The sequence below is a fragment of the Condylostylus longicornis genome, unplaced genomic scaffold (assembly GCF_029603195.1).
Source record: "Condylostylus longicornis isolate FDR11 unplaced genomic scaffold, ASM2960319v2 ptg000031l, whole genome shotgun sequence".
NCBI classification, from domain to species: Eukaryota; Metazoa; Arthropoda; class Insecta; order Diptera; family Dolichopodidae; genus Condylostylus; species Condylostylus longicornis.
In genome coordinates, this window is record NW_026578000.1 from 8,930,377 (window position 1) to 8,955,656 (window position 25,280).

General features: G+C 23.6%; 1 protein-coding gene across 4 annotated transcripts; it reads right to left on the reverse strand.

The window, feature by feature from the left end:
• Positions 1–88: 88 nt before the first annotated feature.
• On the reverse strand, positions 89–25,109 carry LOC129608344 (protein peste-like). Of its 4 annotated transcripts, XM_055519814.1 has the most exons (8): positions 24,389–25,109; positions 9,638–9,724; positions 3,976–4,123; positions 3,478–3,783; positions 3,197–3,412; positions 2,817–3,120; positions 2,436–2,727; positions 89–2,328 (listed from the first exon to the last, which is right to left on the reverse strand). In XM_055519814.1, the coding sequence occupies exons 3-8, from the start codon at positions 4,096–4,098 to the stop codon at positions 1,878–1,880; spliced, it is 1,692 nt and encodes a 563-aa protein (XP_055375789.1). In that variant the 5' UTR covers positions 4,099–4,123; positions 9,638–9,724; positions 24,389–25,109; the 3' UTR covers positions 89–1,877. The 4 variants fall into 4 exon arrangements, with proteins under 4 accessions (XP_055375789.1, XP_055375790.1, XP_055375792.1 ...); XM_055519815.1 differs by lacking the exons at positions 9,638–9,724; positions 24,389–25,109 and adding an exon at positions 4,376–4,480; XM_055519817.1 differs by lacking the exons at positions 9,638–9,724; positions 24,389–25,109 and adding an exon at positions 4,361–4,409.
• Positions 25,110–25,280: the final 171 nt, after the last annotated feature.

A 25,280-nucleotide genomic window follows, 5' to 3' on the forward strand; every position in this document is an offset into this window, starting at 1 on the left:
TTTTAGAATTCAGAGGATATTAAGTGAACACTTAAATTAAGACGATTTAATTAATTGTGTAATGTAATAAAAGGATTTTTTTAAAACTATGTACAAATATTGTATTTAATATTTCCACTTATACTATGTTATAACAATAATTACATACTATTGGATATAAAAATATAAATTTTTAGAATATTTTTGGGTAACATTATTTTGTCATAAATTATTGTTTTATTTTAAATTTTTTATAAATACATATTGTATATTTTCTTAATAATTATTTCTATGTATGTATATTTTTATTTCTATGTATCCGTTCATTCTAGTGTAATTTTATCACAATTTTCTTCATATTTTATTTGAGTATAGCTCTGTTTTTCTGGTAAAGCAAGGGATATACCTCTTTTGTATACATACATACGTGTAAACAATTTTTCACTTATATGCATATGTTTTAATATGGAAAATATGAAATCCCTTGAAAACTACAAAATCGTACTTTAATTAAAATATTTTAAAATAATTATTAAAGAAAAACTTGGAAGATATACATACATAATATGTAAATTTTATTTAAGTTGTTTTTTCTTTTTATAACAATTGTCATGTAATTTTTTCTTGCACCAACTTTACTTATATTTAATTATACATATGTATTTAGGTAACAAAAATTTTGAAAATAATTATTCAAATTCTAATTGAATATTTTAAAAAATTTTTTAAACCTAATGTCGAAAATGCATATTTTTTTTATATAGTGTATACAATAAATGTAGGTAGATACTTTACTGTAAATTGTGTTTTCATTTTTATTTCTAGATTAAAATTTCAATATAATTTTGTATGACTTTTACAACAAAAATATTTCTAAAATCAAAAAAGTTTAATTTCGAAAGCTACCTATGTATGTACAATAGTCACAATACTGTGTTTTTTATTTATGCACCAATATTTTAGTAATTTCAGTTCTATTAGCTTTGTAACATTTTTTTAATAAAATTGATTTTGTTCTTAATATAGTATGAAAATATAAAATTTTAAATAATGGTACGCATGAACATATTGCTTATACGATATACGAAATAGGATTTTGATCAAAATTATAGAAAAAAAAATTTAATGACAAATGCTCTTAAAATCTGTACATGGATTATTATAATGTATTTAGTTTAATATTATAATATTTGATAAAATTATTTTGTATTAAACTTAAAGTCTATTCAATATTCTCAACAGCTGGGAGAAACTAGCAAAACAACAAAAATACTTTCTTGGAATGAACAAAAACTTATATGTAGTATTATAGAATCTTATTTCAATAATTTGCATTCATATTATTTAAGTGCATGTATACAAGAAAAGTCAATATTTTACAATAATTTTTTATAAGTTTGAGTAATTTGTAAAAATTTTCTAATCTTATTCTTCTTCATTTCCGAGATTATTAAAAATTAGAACTTAGAATTCATTATGCAGTTTGGATAATTTTTACTGAAATTTAAATTTAATTTTTTCTTTAATTTGATCTTATAATAAGTTTAAAGACTTTAAAACATTTAATTAACTTTTAAAATAATATTATAAAATTTTATTGTATGTAATACAAAACTCAAGTTTTATTTTTTTTAAGATTAGAAAATCAACTTATTTTAAGGAACTCAATAATTTTATCAATTTAATCATTTCAATTCAATTTTTTTTTCTTAAATGTACAAATTTATTTTTAACTTACACATATTTTAATTGAGTTTTTAAATCACATATGAATAATTCTTATATACGAAATTACATAATTATATTACAATGTTTTCTTTTTCTTAATTACAAAATTCATGTCTTAAAAATTCTTACACGAACTTATAAATTCTAACGTATGTACTCGTAAATGGCACTTAAACATTTTCTTTAGAATTTAATCTTAGTTTTTCTTTTTCTTCATTTGAGGACGACAATACTATAGCTGGGTTTGTTACAGTTTCTTTTTCCTTTTTTTGTAATAATGGAGAAACTTCAGGATACTTATGGTTTGAGTCTTTAGCTTGGTTATCATTTTTACTAGCAATAGGTGAAGGTTTTACGACTAACGGTAATAATTTTGTTGATTTTGGTTTTGGTGTTTTGTTATTACATTTTAGTTCACCATGACATCTTCGAATACAATTATTTATTGGAACCCAAAATGCCATAATTAAACCAATCGCAAAAATAACCCCAGCAATTATATGACCGATCATAACCACTGTTGGAATGAATTTTAGTTCATGTGCGACTTCTTCTGGAATCTTTACTTTTTGTTCAAACCATAACAGAGGAAGGTAACTCTTTCGTACTCCACGATATAAACTAAAAAATATAAAAATTGGTTAAAATAAATATTAACACTTAATATTAGCAAATTTTTAATGAAATAAAACAAAATTCAAATTCTTTATTTAAAAAAACCACAATACCTGATTCCCGGAAACTCTTCAATTAATATATTTAATTGGAAACGTGCTGCAACTTCTAGCGCAACGCCTGTAGTTGGCTCAAGAATTATATAGAACTCATGCTTTTCAGGATCCGGTGGAGTTATACCTTCAACTTGATTTATATAAAAGGGATCGGCGTTAAAGAAATGCGGATATGACATGAAAACTGGCGTGCCAAAACGACATGATGAAATATTCATCACACCTGAAGGAACACATGTACTATCCTTTGTTCCGCCACAAAAACATCGGTTTTCTGGATATTGTGTCCCTGAAATCATTATAAATATGAAATTTATGACACAATTGTTTTAAAAATGTGTACTGTATTTAAAATGGTGTAAATATTAATTTTTTTACCGTTGTCCACAGATCTTAGACCCCCGCTGTACTTATAACCTTCAATACCATATACTGTCGTTGTTTCAACGTAATCTAATGTTAAACTTCTACACATGTCTGGTGTAAATAGTGAAATAGAACCACCAATTTTTAATTTTGGCGGATAAAATTCTCCTCCAGATCCATTTATCATACCACATTGATCAGGAAAAAAACCTGAATGAGTTTTGTAATTCCAAGTATACATTTGTCCAACATTTCCAATGTCTTCTTCGCCAGTATAAACATTAAAGTGACCCATTAAATCTGCACTACCATTTCTCTATGTAATTTCAAAGAAAAAAAATTAAGAATCGTTTATAATTAATTTCCATATTTCACATAAATAAAATGCTCACTGTGTAAAACCAGCCAAATCTATCGAAAGGAACTTCTACATCATCACCAAAAAGTGGCATTTCTCTTGCGACATCAATCATATCATCCTCATAGCCAGTAAAAAGAAGTTCATCAGCGGTTTTTTGTACAGAAATTGGTTGACTAAATGCATTTAAACCAATAGAAATAGTAGTTCGTAATAAGGAGGACCACCATTTACCTTTAGCACCAGCTGACTATTAAATTTAAAATTTATTAAAATAAAATTCAAATTAGTGAACATTAATTAAATAATACATACCAATGCAACAACATTTAGTGTACTAATTTGATCGTTTAATGATCCTTTACTACCTTCAGCATCGAAGTAAAAATCATTTTTTCTACGATAGCTTACTGTTGAATTTTCTGGATGGAATACTATATCAACTTTATCGGGTTTATCAATGAAACGGTATGGACCCAGTTCTTGAAATCTAGGTTTTACTGATTTATTTTTTATTTCATGTGGATTTGTCCAATTATACATGTATATATCTAAATTTAATGGTATTGGTGGTTGTTTCCATGCATCATAAGTCCTACCATTTGATCGTAAAGCCAGTTCCTAAAACAAATAAAGTAAAAAAGGAATTTAATACAGCATAAAATTATTTATTGTTAAGTTATAAAAAATACAGCATAAATTTAATTTATTGAAATTAAGCATATTGCTCAGTAAATTATTGTTAGCATCAAAATACTATTATTTTTATTTAATGTATGTACATATATTTGTAAATTCAATAATTAGATTTACCTTTCCTAATAATAATGTGAAAAAGTCTGCCCAAAACATTGCCATCATAAATCCTAGACCAGCTAAAGTTAAACCGATTGTACCCAAAGTACATCGTTTTGTAAAATAGTCGCCGCAACGCATTTTCAGATGTCTGTATATAGAATTTCTAGTCATGGAAATAAAAAAATATTAAAAATTTAATATTAGCATAATTACTTTTAATATAAATAATTTGAATACATTTTTAATACAGTAAATTTTTAAATATTTTTTTAAAATCAATTGAAAAATTATGTACTAAAGTCAAGTTAACTTTGATATTTTCTAATTCATTTTAATCCAGATCAAATTTCAACTAATATCAAAACCGAATAACTTTTGAAAGCCTTAATTTACACTTTACTCCAGTAAAAATTACAAATATAAGTAGTAATCCACCAAAAGGTTGCGAAATTTTAAATTCTTATCTGCTACATTGCTTTAAAGATTTAGAATAATACTGTTCCACAGATCAACAAATTGCAAATAAGTCAACAAATTTTGTTTAATTAAAATTTCTTAATGTTTCATCAATTTTAAATTGGAAGCTTTATTTGCCCGTTTCATTTGTTTTTTTTTCTTCATTCATTTTTTTTAAGAATATCTTAAAAACTTAAATCTTTTATAAGAGTTTTGACTAATGTTTAATGGATTTATATCTACATGTCTGCATAGTGTACATGTACATAGTAAATATGTAGAAATTAAAAAAATATATATTTAATAAACTAAAAGTGCCAGTTTATTGAAAGTAAATATGTAAAAGTCTATACGGTACATGCAGACGCAATCACATACATACATATGTATTTCTACATAATAATTTAATTTAAAAGATCATTTACCAATGTTTTTTTTCCTTTTCTACACGCATAGGTTAACAATTTCAATTGACTTTAATTTATTAAGATATAATAATTAAATGATGATTGAATTCAATACTTTGATATTGAAGTCGAGTATTGATATTTAAGATACATTTAAACGTGTTCATAATTGTACAGTACAGGTTGTTTAACAAACTCTTATTTTGAAATAAAATTTAAACAAGGGATTCAAATATTCTTTTCTAATAATTTTTGAATATCTTTAATTTGTTAACTCAAAATAACACTTTGCATACAATTAAACAAAATATTGCAATTAAAAAAATTTTAATGTTTTGAATTTGTTCTTAAGCAAGTAAGCTTGAAAAAGGATAAATGGACGGACTCTTAATCTTCTTGAGAAATTAATAATGGTATATAATTTTTGTATAATAGTTAAAATTTTTAATAGTTGTACAAATAGCGTTAAATTTGCTATGGAAAATATTATGTTCCGCGTTGTCATATTATGTATTATATTGTGTATGTGAATAAAATATTCAAGAAAACTTTCAATATTATCTTATCATTTAATATGTACATCTGGGTGGACTTTTGAATTTAACTTTTAGTTAAAACATGATAATTACAGTAATTTGGGAAGAAATATTTTTGTGTTCAGTTTGTCTCTGCTTTTTAAAGAAATTCTCTAAAACTAGAAAATATTTATCTACAAATTTAAAGTAATTATAAATATTATAACTAACACAAACATACTTTTATATAATATCTTCATAATTACGTATGTGTAAGAAAATTTGTAAAAGGAAATTTAATCTTTAAGATATGATTAATATTTTAGGTTTTTTGAGTCGGAATTTTTTATTTTAATTTAAAATTTAAAATTTTTTTTCAAATAGATAGATAATATGTGTAGGTAATTATATACATATTTGAAATTTAAAAATATACACGTAATATATTATGTAACTATGTATGATATCTATATGTATTAATTAATTTAAAGTAGAATTTAAGAATTAAGTACAAAATAAACATAGAAAAATTGTTAAGACAGAATGCTTATGTTTGCTCTAGTTTAACTTCCATTAAGGCATTTAACAGCAAAGTTTTCTGTGTGCTGTGAAAGTTCAAAATCTGAGAAGCTTTTACGAATGATTAAAAAAAATTGAATTTTTTCGAATCTTGTTGCATTTAATAAATACATTAAACTATATTAATAAATACATATAACTATATTTTCTTGGTGTTATGAAAATAATATTGATAAGAAAATAAATTAAGAATTTAAGCCATTAAATGTTATAAATATTTGATAACATTTACTTCTTGTACTGAAAAACAAATAAAAATTAAAAGTTCACTGCAACTTTATTTAAAAGTTTATCAATTTATGTATGTATATATGAAAGTATATTGGAACTAAAATATAATTTATAGGCACATATATAGATTTTTGTTATACAGTAAAATCGAGAAAAGCGATAGCTCAAAATTTTTGCTACAAATTGTATAATTTTTGAATTATTCTTACTTTAAATTGTTTTTTAGATCTTAAATTTTACAAATTTACTTTATTTATGAATGTATGCTCAAAATATTATAAATAATAGTGGTTATCTACAATTTCGCAGGGAAAATTGTTACATTTTTCTGAGCTTGTAAGCTAATGAAAATCCAGGGAATATATTACTATAAAAATTTAACGTCTAACTTCGGAGTGAAACCATGTTTTTGCAATATTGATTTTTAGTAACACAATGGCAAGCTCAAAATTCGCTGCAATAACTTGCTTATAAATATATGTATGTGAAATATAAGAGTGACATAATGTGATGATCTTTGTACATATATAGTTTTTACTTATAATAATAATTAAATAAAATAATAAAAGTAATTAACGTACAGTCATACATACGAATGTTGTGTACACTTATTATTATTTATGTTAGTCTAATAATCCGGCAATAGCTAACATACATATGTACGTATAACATGATTTTTGATAACGAATGTCTATTTAAGATTAAATCCTATAAATTGATAATTTCTTTATTTTGTCTACTAATAAATATTATAAGGTCAAGAGAAATACATAATTTTTATCAATAAATTTTATTATTTATTTGTTGTTAAAAACACTAGTACTAATAAAAATTTCTTCAAATAAAGTAAACTTCAATTAAGTTTTAATATCATTAAGTAATTATGAGCTATCTATTTTAGTTATCAACCTTTTTATAGTTTTATAAAATGTTTTATTTATATGTACGTACTACATACATATATATAAGATCTTAAACTAATGGTATATTTTCTGCAACCACAGTTTCTGCAAAGAATTAGAAATTTTTATGTAAAACATAATCACTTATTTTGTAATTTTTGCTCAAAAACCGATTACTATTCCATTAAAATTAAAAGCGATTGCAGGAACGAAATTATTAGTGCGACATAGAAATAAAAATTTACATTCCAAATAAATATATGTATGTAGTAGAATATATTTCGATGTAAGCATTTTAGGAAAATATTAAAATTGAAGTATTTTAAATTTTGTTATAAATATGTAGAATTTCAAAGAAATTCATTTTTTGTAACATCGTGAATAACAATAGAAAGGAGTGCAACGTAAAAACTTGTTTAAATAAGTAAAATGTATAATATATGGGTTTGTTTTTGAATTAAAGCAAAAATATAAGTCCTTTAACTGAGTGTAAAGATACGCAAATAATACAGAGTTATACATTACACAATGTTAAGTTTTAGATGGTATAATTTTATGAATTATAGAAATTATTAACAGTAGGTAACAAAATATTTTTCACTCACAGCCATTAAACTTTATTTCTTATTAAAAACGTCCATTTTTATATAGGATTTTAATCTTCTATTAAATTTAAATTCCTTAATTTATAATTACAAGTTCAGTTATAAACTATGCTATGTTTTATAAAATACTAGTAATAGTAATGAAGTATTTAAACATATTTTCTTCCATTTTACATAGAAGGAAAAACTGCATTTGTGTTTCTATTTATTTCATTCACTTACATTATGAATCTGGTAAAATTTATTTTTGCAAAATAGTACATATACAAAATTGCAGTACCAAAAGGTCATGCATACAGTATTTATTATTCATGTATGAATTCATACAAAGTATGAAGGTTAAAAAGATCATTATTTAATTATTATTATGCTCATACTAAATTATTAAATTTAGAATTTTATTACGCTTAATTATTATACCATGATTAATTTTTACTAGTGTTATCAATTTATTATTATTATTATTATTAAGTGGGTCATAGGATGCTGATGCACGCAATATGTACATATGTATAACACTTTTTTGTCAATAATTGACGAATGATTTGTTTTCAATTTGAAATACCGGATGCATTCACAATTTTCAAGATAAACTGAAAAGTATAATGATATTTAATGTAATAATTGAGAAAAAAAATTTAATTTCCAAAAATCCGAAAGATTATGTACAGAGGTAATATTTACCTAAATATCAGAGGACAGTTTAGTACAGATTTCGGTTTCAGTATTCTTGATTTGTTTGATTTTTTCAATTAATATTTTAAAATAAATCCTTAAATGTGTTCGTAAACAACTCATATTATGTTAAACAATTAATGTCCCATGATAAAAGAGTCTATAAATCCAGTATATTCATACCATTCTTTTCTTATACAATGTATAAAAGACGCGCTGAATTCTATTTTATATTGTATCTTTAATTGAAGATATTTGCATTTGAATAAATGAATAATATTTAAATTAAATAAATTATTATTTTTAATTTAAATTGGTTATAAGTATACGTATATATGTATGAATATGTTTGCATATAGGTAAATATCATATGTGCTCATACATAATGTATAATCTTATATAGACTTTGAATATTTACCGATTTTGATTACAATTGAATGAAATTGAATAAAATGCCCTATTAATGAACTACATATTATTCAAATTGGTCTATATAATACTATATTTTGTATAATAAACACAAAATTACAATCATATAATTTGTTTAATATAGTTTAATGACGTTTCATCTTCTAGACTCTCATTATCACATAAGTATTTGAGAAATTTCCGAACTTTATTTGAACTGAAGATTTAGTTATTTTGTTAACTTGCCTGTAACTGCATGTTTAAGAATTTAATGTAAAGAAATAATAATAAAAAACAAATTCCCAGTCTCGACCATATTTTTTGTAATATTTTAATTTATAATTTAAATTCATATTTTATAGTTATTGCTGTATTGTGAATTTGAATGAAATAAATTCTTGTGGAATTCTTTAATTGTGATTCAATTATATGTATTCAAAAGAAAAATAAAAAAAACTAAGCTCAATTTAGCGGGTGAGAAAATTTAAATTTAGAAAAGTTTCCAAATAAGCTATTGTAAATTTGCCCTTAAATAAAGCTAAAGTACTTCAACAAACGCAATGTCTTTTCAAACACAACTTCTATTTAGTTGCAAGTACATGTTGTTCACATTTCCAAGAATAAATTAAGAATAAAATTTATTCAAAATAAATTAAGGTAGTTTTAATTTATTTGGTTTAAATTAAATTATTATTTAGTTCAAGTTTAAAAAAATTATTGATTGAAAATACAAATAATAGTTTAATTTAGTACAAGTGTACTTAATTTATTTGTAATTTTAGTTAAGCGGGGCAAAATAATACCCCTATAATGCGCTGTCCCTCATTCAAACCTAAAAAGTTTTTAAGAATAATTTTACATTTTTATTTATACTTATGAAAGTATGTAGCCATATTTACCTTTTAAATCACAGTTAAATTAAAATTGTCTTTAATAGTTTTTTTCCCAATGGACTATTGATTTTGATTTATAGGGAATTAGTAAACCTGAAAAAATAAGCAAATCATAAATGAGAAATTAATTTTTATTTATAAATATGTATTTGAATAAATGTACATATTTATAAAATATTACATAAAAACAAAGTGTACATATTTTAAAAGTATACACTCTTAAGACTATTTAAGATTTAGTAGATTTTTCTTATATTTTAAATGAAATCAAATATATGGATAGTTTTATGTTTTTAAGAGCTTCTTTCTTAATTTTAACCTTCTACCATCATTGCGTTTTAATAGACTTCCAAGGATTGTAACAAAACTTCAAAATTTATCGCATAGAAATATTTTACTCAAGTTCATTATTCATATACTAACATTTAATACCTATACTCGTACTATTGTTTAACTGTTATGAAAGTAATTGTATAAAGTTAAGGCATACATATTATATAAAATATTATGTATATTAAATATGGACAAGATATACTCCGAGGGGCGAATGTTATTGTTAGCTCTTGAATAATACTCATATGGTGCAGCTCTGGTTCTTTCGATATTTTCAAAATGTATTAAAAGAGTAAAAATGGCTAAAATTGTTAAAGAATTAGTTTCGCTATTAAATGTGTTTAAAAGGTACTTTTTTACCAAATTCAACTCTGACATATAAAACTTATACAAAAATATGTTCGTACGTACTTTCTCTGTTAGTTAAATATGCATATATACGAGTATGCACATACATGCAATATTGATAAACCTCCATATAACGAGCCATCCAAATTGAAATACAATGTTGACGCCACAATAATTGCCCATTAAATAAAGATCAAATAAAGATTCGTTTTATGGGTGGTTCGTTGTAAAATTTGTTCTAAAAAAGTTCTATGTATAATATTTGGCATTTATTTCTTGTATGACACTTGTTGATTTAAATGCATTCTAATTATTTACTTTTTCTAATAAATATAAAATTATTATCTTTATTACTTTACATGATGTTATAAAATAAATGTCCGTTTATATGCGGTACTTATCAATATTTGCAACATTGTCAAAAATAAACAATCATATCAGTATTTAAAAAAAAAATGCTAATAAAATTTCAGATTAATGAGTCTAAAAAATAAAACAAATCGCTAAAATATTTAAAACAATATTTTAGAAATTTATCACTTCCAATATAAATTATAGCTAAAAAAATGAGCTGATAGAGAATTCTTGTTTTTGTTTAAAGACAAAAGTTGGTAACATACTCGTAACTGCTTTTCAAAACTTTTACAGAGTTTCAAATCAGTAATTGTTTTTGTCAGTTTAAATTCCATATTTTATGGTAATTTAAATGTGGTTTTGCTAGTAAAAAATCAATTATGTCATAAAAATGAATTTTTGATAAATATTGTTTATTTAAGTAAGTACACTCTAAATATAGTTAAATCAAATACGATATAAATCACACAGAATCTGTTGATTTCTTGAGAGCTTAACATTAGTTATCCAAGAAAAATAGATTTTCATATTTCAACCTTCCTAAAACTGTTTATATGGGTATTTATATCTACTTACTTATATAAAATAAATATGTAGTAAGATTTAAGAATATGTACATTAATGCTCGATTATTTCCTTTTTCGTAAAAGATTACAAGTTTAACAGTTTAATTCTTATAAATTGAATGTTAACCCTTATGCTTCTAACTATGTATATCTCAATGGTTTGGTGTCTAATATACTAGTATAAACCTTGAGTTTATATTAAAAATTAAATTTCAAATAAAAAATTATTGGACTCAAAAAAAAAGCATAGAAAAGCTGTAAACTAGATTATTGTTTCTGAATTGCGATCAGTGTTGCCACTTTGGCTTAAATGAGCCAAACATGGGCATTTTTTTCTTGTTTAAATTCATTTTGGCCATACGGTTCATGTTTTTCGTAATTACTCGTATTTGGCCTATTTTCCAACTCTTCAAAAAAAACTTTAATTTTTATCTTTTTCAAAAGTTTTTTATATAAAATTTGATTAAAAAAATGTGACAAACAATTAAAACTAAGTTATGAGTTTGTGTAAAAATCTCTTAGTACTGGTGATTTATTATTACTATATTATTAAATTACGGTAGGCTAGTCACCAACTCTCTATGACCATAGAAACTGGGGCATGATAGATATCATGCACTAGCCCTATACTCCTCCTAGGACTGAAGAAGGAAAAAAAAAAATATTATTAAAAAAAAAATATACCCTATTTCCATATTTTGTTATGGTTTCATTCCATATTATGATTATGGTTTTATTTGTAAAACTCCGAAAATGCTGCAGAAGCTTTCACGTCACGATTAAGTTGTCATTTCTGCTGTAACTTTTTATACGTGTGTTTTTCTACACATTTCATATTTAAATTTTTACATAATATGTAAAACTTTTACATACATATGTAAAATTTTAAATATGATTCGGTATATGTACATATACCGAACATTTTCCATAGTTTATACAACACACTAACAACGTTATATTAAATTTGAAACAAAAAGCTAAAATATGAATGGAATTTGAAATTAGACTACAAATAAGTGTTTTTCTTCTAAAATTAAGCAAGTTACTAATTTTGGCCCATTAATTTTTTCATTAGAGGCAGCCGTGTAGTTTGTGAAGTACAAAACAAAAAATGATTAATCATTTATGCTTTTTGCAGGTTTTAAGTTTAAAACAACTGTTATACGCACATTCATATTCACTAAAATACCGGTTAGAAGCTCCAGTTTTTATTAATTTATTCTTATCTTTTCTGTCATACATATATTGTGAGTTTTGCGTATGTTTGCATACTTTTTTACTTTCTTTCTTTGCAATTCACCTTTAATGACATTGAATTTTCTGCCCAATAAACAAAATGTGACAAGTAAAAAAAAGTAAAAGTTGAAAAAGACTTGTTAATTAAATTTTGAATATTTTGTTGCTTTATTGTTTTTTTCTTAAATGGTAGGTACCCGTATCTACTTTTGATAAGATGGTAATAATTGTAATGTTAAGATTAATAATTTTTTCATAACAGTTTAGACTTCACATAGATAATAATGAGTGTATAACTACATAACAGGTATTTAAAATTAAATAAATATGTAATTAAATAAATAATTCGTAAATTACATTTTCGGTGATTTTAACAGTTTTATAACATTGAAACAATTGAAGGATTTAGAAAGACGGAAAATGGTTTTTAGTTGCTTTTCTTAAAGGAAATATTAAATATGTTATGTATATTTAAATAAGCAAAATGTACAAATGGATGTGTATATAATACACAAATGTATTTTAAAGAATCTAAAGTTGTATAAATTTGTAAGGTGGACTTCAATTTTAAAGTTTATTTTTAATGAACATTTTTTCGAAATTTAAGACGTTTTTATTGAAAACGTTTTTTTTAAATTAGGGTTCAAAAATTTACCTTGATTAAATCATTAAAATTTTAAATTGTTTTTTTATTTTTTTATTGTTTTGAATAACTTTACAAGAAAATATCACTTACAATAATTGATTTTTATAAATTATTTTAAAAGTTGTTATTTAATCTTTTGATCTTACCGTAAATTTTGATACAAATATGCGCACATATGCGTATATGTACATAGGCAAATTGACTAAAAATTAACGATATTATGTATTTAAAACTCTTGTGTAATAGTCTAATATTTTTTTTAAAGTTCTGAATAAAATTTGATACATTCATTACGAGTATTAATTAAAATTTTACCACACAAAGTTTCTTTTCATGCATGTGATTTAATAAGATTGTTTTTGCCTAATGATCTACTAACGTACCTATATTTGTACAATTGAATTTGAAAATGGATTACGCGGACTAATCGGAGTTATAGATGTATATATAATTCATATTAATATTAGTAGATCTGGTAAAAACTTTTGAAATCATTAAAATCAAAAGTGTATGAAAAAAAATATTGATTGTTGATTTTTTTTTTATTTCAGTTTAATTAAAAACCTTGTTTGCCAACCTGACCCAACATTTTTCTCGGCTTATTAATCATCTGCAAATATTTAAATTAATAATAAACTATTAGTATACCAAAGGCAATACTATATAGAGTAGTTTGTCAGCTTCGAATATGATTATTTAACTATTTGATGATATGAACTAAATAGTATGATTTAATTTATATAGGTATATTCCGACTTTTGTAATCTCTTGACTAAAATTAAGGATCTATATTGACTAAATTTTGTATTTCTGGGAATAAGTAGGCATAATCTAATAGTATGATTTTTTTGTTAGTCAAAACGACAGCTACAAGAAATAAATAAAAAAAAAGATTTTGTTTTACAATAAATGACAATACTTTATTATTAGAAAACAGAAAAAAACAATTTATAAATCCAAAAACTTATTAAATTCCATCTGATTTTCGTCAATTAAATCTGAAAAATATAGAATTTCAAATATGTACGGAAATGCATACATACATATGTATGTATAATATACTAAGGTATCCTATAAAAAATATTTAACAATTCTTAATTAATTCAAAAATCTTAAGCAAAAACTTATTAAATTACGGGTTTATTGCAATGACAAGTCATGAATTTTTACAATAGTTCATGTTCGAAGTACATACATATATACTTATACATGTACTTACTTAGTGTCCATAATGATGTATTCATACAATATAAATTCATATATTCTATAAAAGTAAAAATATAATAATAAAATATATACATATGTATTTATACCCGTACGAACATACGTTCGAAGGGTATACTAAATTTGCCTTATCGCTTGTAACGCTAAGAAATAACGGTTTTAGATATAGACTCAAGTGTATGTTTTTGATCAGCGTCAAATTCTGAGTTGATTTAGCTTTGTCTGTCCGTCCGTACTTCCGTCCCAACGATAACTCAAAAACTAATTAAGCTAAGTTCACCAAATTTAACAAATCATTTTTTGTAGTAAGTGCCAGAACCCTATTTAAATTGAACATGATCGGAGTACCGGTTCGGGTAGCTGCCATACAACTTCAAAATTTATTTGACTATATCTCAGAAACTATAAAAGCTGTGGTATTGCAATTTCACACAAACGAATATATTAGTAGGGCCAAAATGTCTAATAAAAGTCGTTGAAATTACTTGGCTCCTTCTGGTACCTGCCATACAACTTCAAAAGTTATTTGGCTATATCTCAGAAACTATAAAAGCTGTGGTATTGAAATTTCACACAAGCAAATAAGTACATTAGTAGGGCCGATGTGCTTGATAAAATTCTTTAAAAATTCATGGCACTTTCTGGTAGCTGCCATATAACTTCAATAGTAGTTTGGCACATACAGTATTTTGAAAAACACAGTACTGAAATTTTGCATACATTAATATGGTAATATGGCAACTTAAAGTCATAGTCTCTCCCATAGTCAGTTACGGCATCTTTATTCGCACATAGGATAACAAATTCGTACGGGTATCACAGAGTTGACAAGGTCACTCTATTTTTTTCTCGTTTCTAATTGAACTAGAAAATTAAACTTGAAATATTTCAAACATACACACATATGTACAATTTCTAAAGCTTACGATTATACAACAATTTAACTTATTGTAACAGCATTTTAAAAACCGAATAATTTCAGATTAAGAGTTCAAATTGTCCAAAAATTGGTTAAAAAAGTTTCTATTTACTATTAAAAATTACTTGGAATCCCCTATTATTTACATTTTTTGTTATTGATATTCTGAAACATAAAAGTATATGTATATATCACGGCTGACAGATATTTTTGTTATGTCAAGGTGTGTATGCATGTACATTTCATTATTAATCATACCATTGTAATTGTATTTTTTATGTACTTACATATGTACATCCCTACACACATTAAAGTATAAAACGAATTAATACCTATGCACAAAAATCAAATAAGTTGGTTAGTCATCACAAAGTTATCTTGTTTTATATTAGATAATTTAATTACATAGTTTATTTATGAATATTCAAAAGTTAGAGCTACTATTGAATTAAAAATGTTTAATAGAATTTACATACCTTAATTATATAAAAAGTTTAATAACAAAAAAGCGGTGTAATACGTTCTAGTAATTAGAATATAAATTTTGAAATATAATTTTGAAATCTATACATATGTATGTAATTCTAACTATATTACACACATGTGTAAAGTAAATATTATATTTATGTATATGTACTTGATTATGGATTATTATATAGCTATGTATGGCATATTTATATAATTATAATCTAATGTTTATACTACTTATACTTATAAAACGTATATATGTATATGAATGTGTATATGCACATACATGTGTACAAATTATGTGAATTTAAAATTTTAAAAACAACTAAGTTATTCTAATTATTCAACTAAAATTTTAATTCCGCATAAACAAATAGTTAAGGCTACGTCTAAATTTTTTATACCGAAGTCAACTCATCCATTAAGATAAAAAACAAAAGTTAGCGCTACAATTATGTGCATACCTACATATATGGAGTTACTTGAATTAAAATAATGGTTTAATATTTTGTGATGGGTTTATAATAGCAAGATTTTAAAATTTTATGTACATATAATGTATGTTCATCTACAACCAAACTAACTAGAATTATTAAACGTCCGTTCACTAGACATTATAAGAAATTTATCTATAACGTGTATTATCGTAAGATATGAAAATACGAATTTTTAACGTCAAATCGACTACGTTTGGTTTTTGGTTTCACCATAAAGAGACAAATATCTGAAAAAGGATTTAATATACATATATCTATGTATGTACATACATATTTAACAAATATTTTTATATATACTTATTTAATGCGTTATTAATTATCAATCGCCCTCCTGTATTGAGGGGTACGAATCTTTAAACAGATCTCTATCACCCACTGAAATTATTGAAACAACAATAATTTTCTTTACATACACAAATGTATGTATCTAAACTGTAAAAACTAAAAAGTATTTCAAGTTCAAATTTGTATACAGATGTACTTACATATTTATTGACATATTTTTGTCCATATGCGTGAGAATGTTAAATCTCTTTATATGAACATACATGTGTATACGTCTGCATGCATATTGATATTAGTTTAAGTTTTTTAATTTTTAATTCATAATTTTATCAACAGAAAAGTAAAAATACCCATAATCATTGATAAAAGTAAAAATCCCCACTTCTCATCTGTGATTAAATAATTTGAATGTATGTATAATATTATGTAAATATGAATGGCTCAAAAGAAAATGTTTGTTTTATTTATTTATTTCATTGCAATTCTCAAGAGCAGCCTAGTTATGCGCTTGCTCTTGTCGTTCCTAGTTTTGTGCATGTTCCTCGGCATGTGAATTCAATATTACGTAGTTAACTTACACACGTAATGTCAACATAATGCGCATCCATAAAAAATTGTATGTATGAAAGTGGAGTAATTTAACAAACAGAACACTTAATGTTTTTAAAGAATACATTGCAATACGGTTAATATATGTTCACTGAAATCATTGGATGAAACAAGTTTGACAGCCTCCAAAATCAATTTTGCCTGCCCAAGGTTTTGGAGCAAGCGCAAGAATTTTTATAAGCAGCGCAAGATTTTACAAACACATTTTAAAAAATTAGGATCAAATTTACTACCTGTTCTGATACAGCGATAGCACTTCTTAAATTATATAGTGGCATATGAGGTACATATGTATGCATGTAAACATGTACATATGTAAGTTATAATAAACATATGATATTTAATTTTTAAAAAAATATATATACATACATACATACATACGTTTATAAATAAAAAATCTATAAATGGAAATCAAAAACAGTAAAAAAAGAAAACAAAAAACCAATGAAACTAGTTTTGTTTTGGTGAGTTTTTTTTCTCTGATCAAAATGTAGTGTTATTTTATTTTGGTTATGAATTATTAAACGCAATATTAATTTTTGTTCTACTAGCCTAGACCCACGTGTATTTTATTAGTACGTGTTTGTTTTGTTTACCCATACGCATAAAGGAATATAATATGTACATTTATAAAACTGTATGTATGTATATTAAAAAATTTTGTATTATTCGAGTACGTATACATATGCATGAGCGTAAATATAACAAAGGCTTGCAACACTAAAGGGTACGCGCAAGTCTTATCGTCTGTCTTTCTATTGAAACCATGGGCAGTACCCTTATGTTAGAAATGACATAGAAAAATAAAAAAAAATTTAACATATTAATATAGCAAGCCAGTGACATCTCAAGAATTATTGATATTAATCATGTACATGCTACGTACGTATAGTAAGCACTTCGAGTTTGATTTAACAAGTACCTTTTAATAATATGTGTACTAACAAAGTTGAGAATAACATGAAGACTAAAATTCTTTTTGTGTCTATAATTAGAAATATAGTACATATTAGTAGTTTATAAGCAATTTACGCGGTATTAAAGTATTAATAAAACATATTTTTACATACATACATACGTACATATATATATATATTTATATATATATATATATGCAATATAAAACTCATAATTTATGTATGATTTACATCTGTATACATAAGTATATGTAATTTAACGAATGATTTATTTTTATATTCTTAAAAATAAAAAAATTATATATTTGTAGTTCTGAATGTATGTACTTATAGGTTGTTATGAACCGAAAAACAGTTTTAAAATGAAATATTATTTTTAATAACTTTTAAGGGATTATTTTATGAAAACAAGAATATAGTACACACTATTGTGAAGATTAACAAAATATTTGCAAAACAAAGAAATCAAAAATTTGAAAATTTACTTATAGAAGACCTGAGGAAAGGTTACAACTGTTTAATGACGTCTGGTATATTACGCTGAGTGAATTATGACATTTAGCAAAGAAAAGAATACAAAAAAACACGAAGAAATTAAATTTTTTATATATTCTTATTGCTAAGTGTTATGAAGCACTTGGATTTCAATTACTGTTCTGAAATAATGTAATTTTATCTTACTTCAAAGTTACTTTTTTCAGGATACGTAATCATGGGGGTATCATTCGGTTCAAAATGAACTAATTAAAGATCAAATCTAAACTTTAGTAAAATGAACAACTAAATCTTTACAAATGTATAGCTGTGCTTTCGAGCTTTTGTCTTTATATTTAAATATCTTTCTTAATGTTTCTATAATAAGTATTATTGACACTTTGGTTCAATTCAATAATTTAAATGAATTTAATATAATTCATTCATTAAAATCAGATTTTTAATAACATCTACATAATATAACTATCATAATTCGCAGTTTAAATTATATGGAAAGTAATATTTTGTTTTGCAAATGTTTGTAAATTAATTAAGAAATTCCCATTTTATTGTCAAAATACAAAAAATTAAATTAATTTCATGTGCAAACAGAATGCTTTTTTTACCTTTAAGGAGGGAGCATTAAAACTTGATTTTTGTTAACTAAGCAGGAGAAGAAATGTTATTTTACGTTTTATATTTAGAATAAGATATTTATATTTTTATATAAATTTGTTACAAATAAATATCTACATATATTTTTAAAACAATATAAGTTGAATAATCTGATTGTGTTAATAATTTAAGGTAATCAAAAGTTAGAACAACCACCTTTTATTAAAATTATGTTATCATATTTTAAATTTCAAACATTTTGTTCTCTTTGTACCTCATGTTCGTAAAGTTGAACGTACGATCTCCATGAGTTTATATTTGAACGGTAATAATTTGTTATCATTATTTATTATAAGTTCCAACACCAATCGCTGGTTTTAACAATTAAAATATTTCTAAGAAATGAAGATTATTATAAATTTAACTACTTTTGCAAATTTCGTATTTTTTACAATTCCATACATAAGTATATAGGTATATATAAAATTCTTTTATTGCACAACGTGTAGATCGTAAACTCGATTTAGATAAATAACTACATATTACAATATTATTATGTTAACGTCAATAAGCTAAAATTATTAACACTTACATATATGTATACTTATAAAAGAGTATTATAACACTAGTTTATAAAATATCAAGTATTTATTCTTATTTATAAAAAAAAGTTCTATAGGAAACTTATATGCTTGCTGGTCAACTGTAGGACAATCTACAACTATACTATTAACAATAACATTATTTTGTACTTCGTCAAAAAAAAAATCAATTTTTAATTTTGCATTATTTATGGCAAAACAGTTACTTTTTTAATACTTGAGCACTAGTTAAGTAGAAGTTAAAGCACGGCTGGTATAACTAATTAAAAAATGTGTTTATTAACAACTAGTAACAATTACATATGTGTACATTGCATATGAATTTATAGCCTGATAATGTATCAGTTAGTATATATAATTTCTTGTTTTTAAATTAAATCAACTTTTAAGACTAAGCACTTAGTATTAATCCACTTTGAGTGTCAAGTTATTGAAAATACTGTAAAGTCTGTTAAGTACAGTTACGATCGGAAATTTGAATTTTTTATACCAACACATTGCATGGGTTAACAATTTAATATAAAGATATGGGTATGTACATACATAAATATATTTTAGATAATTTTGCGATATTATTCCACTAAATGACGTAAAAAAAAAACAAAAAATAGAAAATTCTATAAATTTTATTCATTTGTTTTTTTAATTTGAAACTTTGTTTTAAATTTTTTTTTTCATAAAGTAACTCTCCGGCATGTATTATTGAATACTTATTTGAATTATTAAATTTTTTAAATTATTAAGTACATTTCCTATTTCACAACATCTTATTACACAACAGCAATATGTAAACGTACATATGTATGTATGTGTCTAAGCCACCTAAAAACTCTATTTCATGTTATTGTTTTTATGTTCTTGCTCGCTTTCAACAACTATGAAACAAAAATAGGTTTTAGTTTTTGTTTTTTTATTTTTTTTTGTATTATGTACATACATTACGTTCCATACACATTATCAAGAATTTTTTTTTAACATTTTGTCCGAAAAGTATAAAAAAAATTTAAGTTAAACTTATTATAAGTCCGGTTTTATGAATTATACATCTAAATGTTTACTTTTGCAAATATTCTACCATCTTAAACTATATTGACATGTCTATGCAATGCTTTCGGATCCGAAAAAAAATATAATTCCGTTCATGATGTATGTACATAAAATATATGTATGTAAATGGATAGTACTATAAGTATCATAATTCGATAAGCCGGTCAGGCTTCATTTTTAATAACCGTTATGTTAACGTCACTTGGATCTGGAATCATTTTTTTTGTCGAAATTTTTTAAAAGTGGCGGGGAAGTACGGATATGTCTAGCTACAAAGAAAACTGAGTTTTTATATACATATGCACCTAGTTATTATTTGAAGTAATATTTTCAGTAACTCTGAAATCGAAATTCCAGTCATCACTCAATTCAGCAATTAACATAATAAAGTTAAATTGACTAATAATACAGCATTAGGAATTATTAGTATTCTTAATTAATTAGGATTTATTTGGAACATAGCTATTTGTTTTTTCTAAAACTATCAAAATCTTTTAAATAAAATATTATTTACCAAAATGCAAGTCAGGACAAACACCTATTTTATACTTATTGAACAATACTATTCGGCTAAAAAATGCGAATGGTTGAATAATATGCAGCAGGTAGATTGGTTTGACTTTAGGTAAATGGTCTTACACTAAAAAATAAAGATTTAGAATCTTTGCTTTTATCGACTAATAATTTCTAAGTATTATGAGTCAATCAATTTCACAATTAAATATTAAACCAAGGGGATTGAATATTATGTCATTCAGGAATACCGAAGTTTGTACTATTTTGCAAAGTCTTACAAAATACGAATATACCTTGAGATCAAGTCAATATTTGGTCTAAATATGCAGATGGGAGAGCATTTTGCACAATCCATCAATCATACGAAAGCAACATACAAAAAAAAATCGGATAGCGTTTCATAGCTGTAATTTTATTATAACTTGACTATAGTTATTTAAAAAATTATAGAAAAACAAATGTTAGTAAATAAAATAAGTGAGAATAATAAATATTCACAACATGTTAAATCATTTTTATTTTTTAATACTTAAAACTAGTAATGATTGATTACATATAGATGGAATATCTTTTTAGGAAACTAAAAAAAAAAAGAAAATTCAAAAACTTCCCCTATGAATAAATTCTTAACTACAATGATTATTAAAGCGAGAATTATTTGTTCAATTACGTCTTAAAATTAAATTCTTTTGTTATTAAGAGAAAAAATTGCTCATAACTTCATAGGTTTAGAATTTGCTTCTTTGTAAATTATGCATTTCATATTATTACACAGTTATATAATAAAACACTCAGAAAAATTAAGTTGATCGCAATGGAAAATTTTGTGAAAATTATGATTATTAATTGAGATTATAAAATTTTATTTAGGCAACAAATATACAACAGTATGTTACTTAAAGAATTGTAACATTATGCGTGCATATTTAATTAAAATAACAAAACCAATTATTTATTTAATTATTTCTGTTGCAAAGAAAAATTTTACTTAAAAATGTTGTTTTAAGAGAAATATTTTTTTTCTGTATCGAAGCTAATTAAATTTTATAATGACAAATAAAATTATTATTGTAAATAAAAAAATTATTATTCTTAAACCAATGTTTAAGTTTAATTAAAAAATGCATGAGTATTACAATTTAATGAATTCGAGCAATTATTCCATTTAGTAAATTGTAAAATTATAAGCTACTATAAATTTAGTTATAAATTACTAAAAAAAAATCTACCTTATTTTATTACGCTTACATTAAAACTTAGAACGGATGGAAAAAAATTTAGATATTAAATAAAAAAAAAATATAAAAAAGTCAACAGATTTGAGTGAAATAATTTTTGGAAAGTTCAAAATAATTTCATTTTATTCATTTATTTCCCGTTTTCAAAAATAATTTTATCTTAACTTGAATTTATGTATTAATGAAATAACAAAATTTGAATAAAAACGCGGCAGACAGAAAAATTGTGTTACAATTTTCTATTTTAATTCCATTTACGTTTTATAAAAAAGTTATGCAGGCTTTGGTCATAACTTTAATATACAAAAAAAAATTGAATACACCTCTAATCTTGAAATAAAGCTAAATGATTGTTTTTTTAAATCTAAAATAATCAAAACTAAGGATATTTATTTTGTGAACTTGTTGTTAAATACTTGTATAAAAACATTTGTATATCCTAGTTCAATGCTTATCTTCAATATTTATTTAATATAAATAACTTAATAAATACTGAGAGAAAATAATCTTTCAAATTAACCTCTTCTTATCAACGAATATTTTATAGCATGGTATATATAGAATAATAAATATTGTATGTATTTCATGCACTATTATAATCGGATTTATACGTATTGTCACACATTTTTAAGTGGTTATTAGATGATACCGAATTATATGGGTAAAATATATGCATTATTTTTAATATGTATATACATATTTCTCTTTATTTTATTAATTAACTGAATGTCGGAAAAATATTTATTTATTTAAATTATACTTAAAAATAATAATTTTAAATAATAATTATTTTTCAAAATTTTTTAATATAAAATCCTGGTTCAATCGGGCAAAACACTCGGCAAGATTTGTTTTAATTCAAAATGTATGAATTAATTAATTATTATAACGTTTTTATATCGCAGAGATAAAATTGCAGATGTGAATGAAAACGTAAATACATATAAAAATTTATTTTGCATAATTCGTTTATAGGATAATATCTCGAAAATATTGTACAAAATTCATAGTAAAATATATCAAATTGGTTAATAAATTAACCCATATTCAATGACAACATAAAATTTACAATTCTTAATTGATATATTGAAAATGAAATGAAAAAAACCTATATGTACAAACATATTATTATATTTGTATAAGTATCTACACAAGGCATATTCCATATCATATTATTATATATTTTTTATTATATTTGTGTGAAAGTAAATCTAAAGATTAGATACAGCTAAAGGTGATATCAAAAACTCAATGTGGCGATTACAATTGTAGACTTCAACACGCATATCCGATATGTTAAGTATAATACACAACACCAAATTCTTTATTTCACTCTAGATATTAATTTTATTCTGAAATTTCTATGAATTTTCTGTTCTATGTAGGTATTTACTAAGTAATATTGTCCTATGTATAAAATTCCATATGTGTAATTATAAAATTTTTTTTGGATTGTTACGCAATTATAAAATAGTATCAATTAAAAAATAAAATAATAAATTATAATAAAAAAAAAAATTTGAACTGTAACAAAATTGGTAATTAATTTTTTTTTATAGAAAAACAAAATTCTCCTTTGCTGAACATAATGTATGTATTGAGAAATTTAAAATTTTTAATCTTACAGCTTTGTTTTTCTCTGTGCAGTTTTATACAAACACATTTCTATTAACATACCAATATAGTAACAATTTTTGTTTTATATTTTGTCTTTGGTATTTTAAATTAACATAAATATGGACTGGATGTTGGGTTAATAACTAAAATATTAGAAAAAATTGAAGTTTTAATATAGAAATTTGCATAAAATATGTTTGCATAAGCCTAAATATAAAATGTTGTGAATGTGAAGTTCTAACTTACCCAAAAATAAAGAAGAACCATAAATGGATGGAAACGTTATTGATTAATAATTATGTTTTAAGTCTCTAATTTTTATCAAATAACACAATTCTTAAAAATATAAGAAATTTATTGGTATAAAAAGTATCTATCTAAATGATTAAATTTTAATATTTAAATAAAGTTCGTTAAACTTAATGAAAACTTAACTTCCGTATATTTTTTTTATTGAATTACCGAACATTTTTCTTTTTTATGCTAAAAGAATAATAGAAACGAGAATTTTTTTATTGTCATCATTTTATCTCATGTCCACTCATACATTGATACATTAAATATATTTAAAATGTATTAACAAAAAATATAACATGTGATTTCAAAATTGTTTTCTTTTTCAAAATAGAAAAAAAAATATGAAATATTAAATAAATAAAAAATATAAACTTAAATATGATTTTTTTTATTAAATAAAGAATAAAGAAGACGATAAACACGATGATCTTCTCCGATAGCGCTGTTTAGAAAGCACTCTTTAATTTTTATATTTTCATTTAAATTAATAGAAAATTATAACGAAAATTTATTCTTAGATTACAAGGTCTAATTTAAAAAAAAAATTGTATTTACTGAATAAAAATAGAAAAACAAAAATTAACAACAACAAAAATTTTTATTTTAATATTTGAAACAACTCTAATAAAAAAAAAACTGCGCAGCACATTAAAATCTCACAACATTATAACACGACGGATTGATAAGAACTGAAACTGACTAAAAATAAATTTTAAAATATAACAACAATAAACATATAAAAACGAAACAAAAGCAAAACCAAACAAAAACAAATACAAGTAATCAAGTACAATTTATAAAAATATGAATGATAATTTGTAACAGTGATTGTACTATGCTG

Coding starts and splice junctions, on each gene's coding strand:
- LOC129608344 (XM_055519814.1), bottom strand. CDS start 4,098: ATGCGTTGCGGCGACTATTTTACAAAACGATGTACTTTGGGTACAATC. Junction 3,413..3,477: donor CACTAAATGTTGTTGCATTG/GTATGTATTATT, acceptor TAAATTTAATAG/TCAGCTGGTGCTAAAGGTAA. Junction 3,121..3,196: donor GATTTGGCTGGTTTTACACA/GTGAGCATTTTA, acceptor GAAATTACATAG/AGAAATGGTAGTGCAGATTT.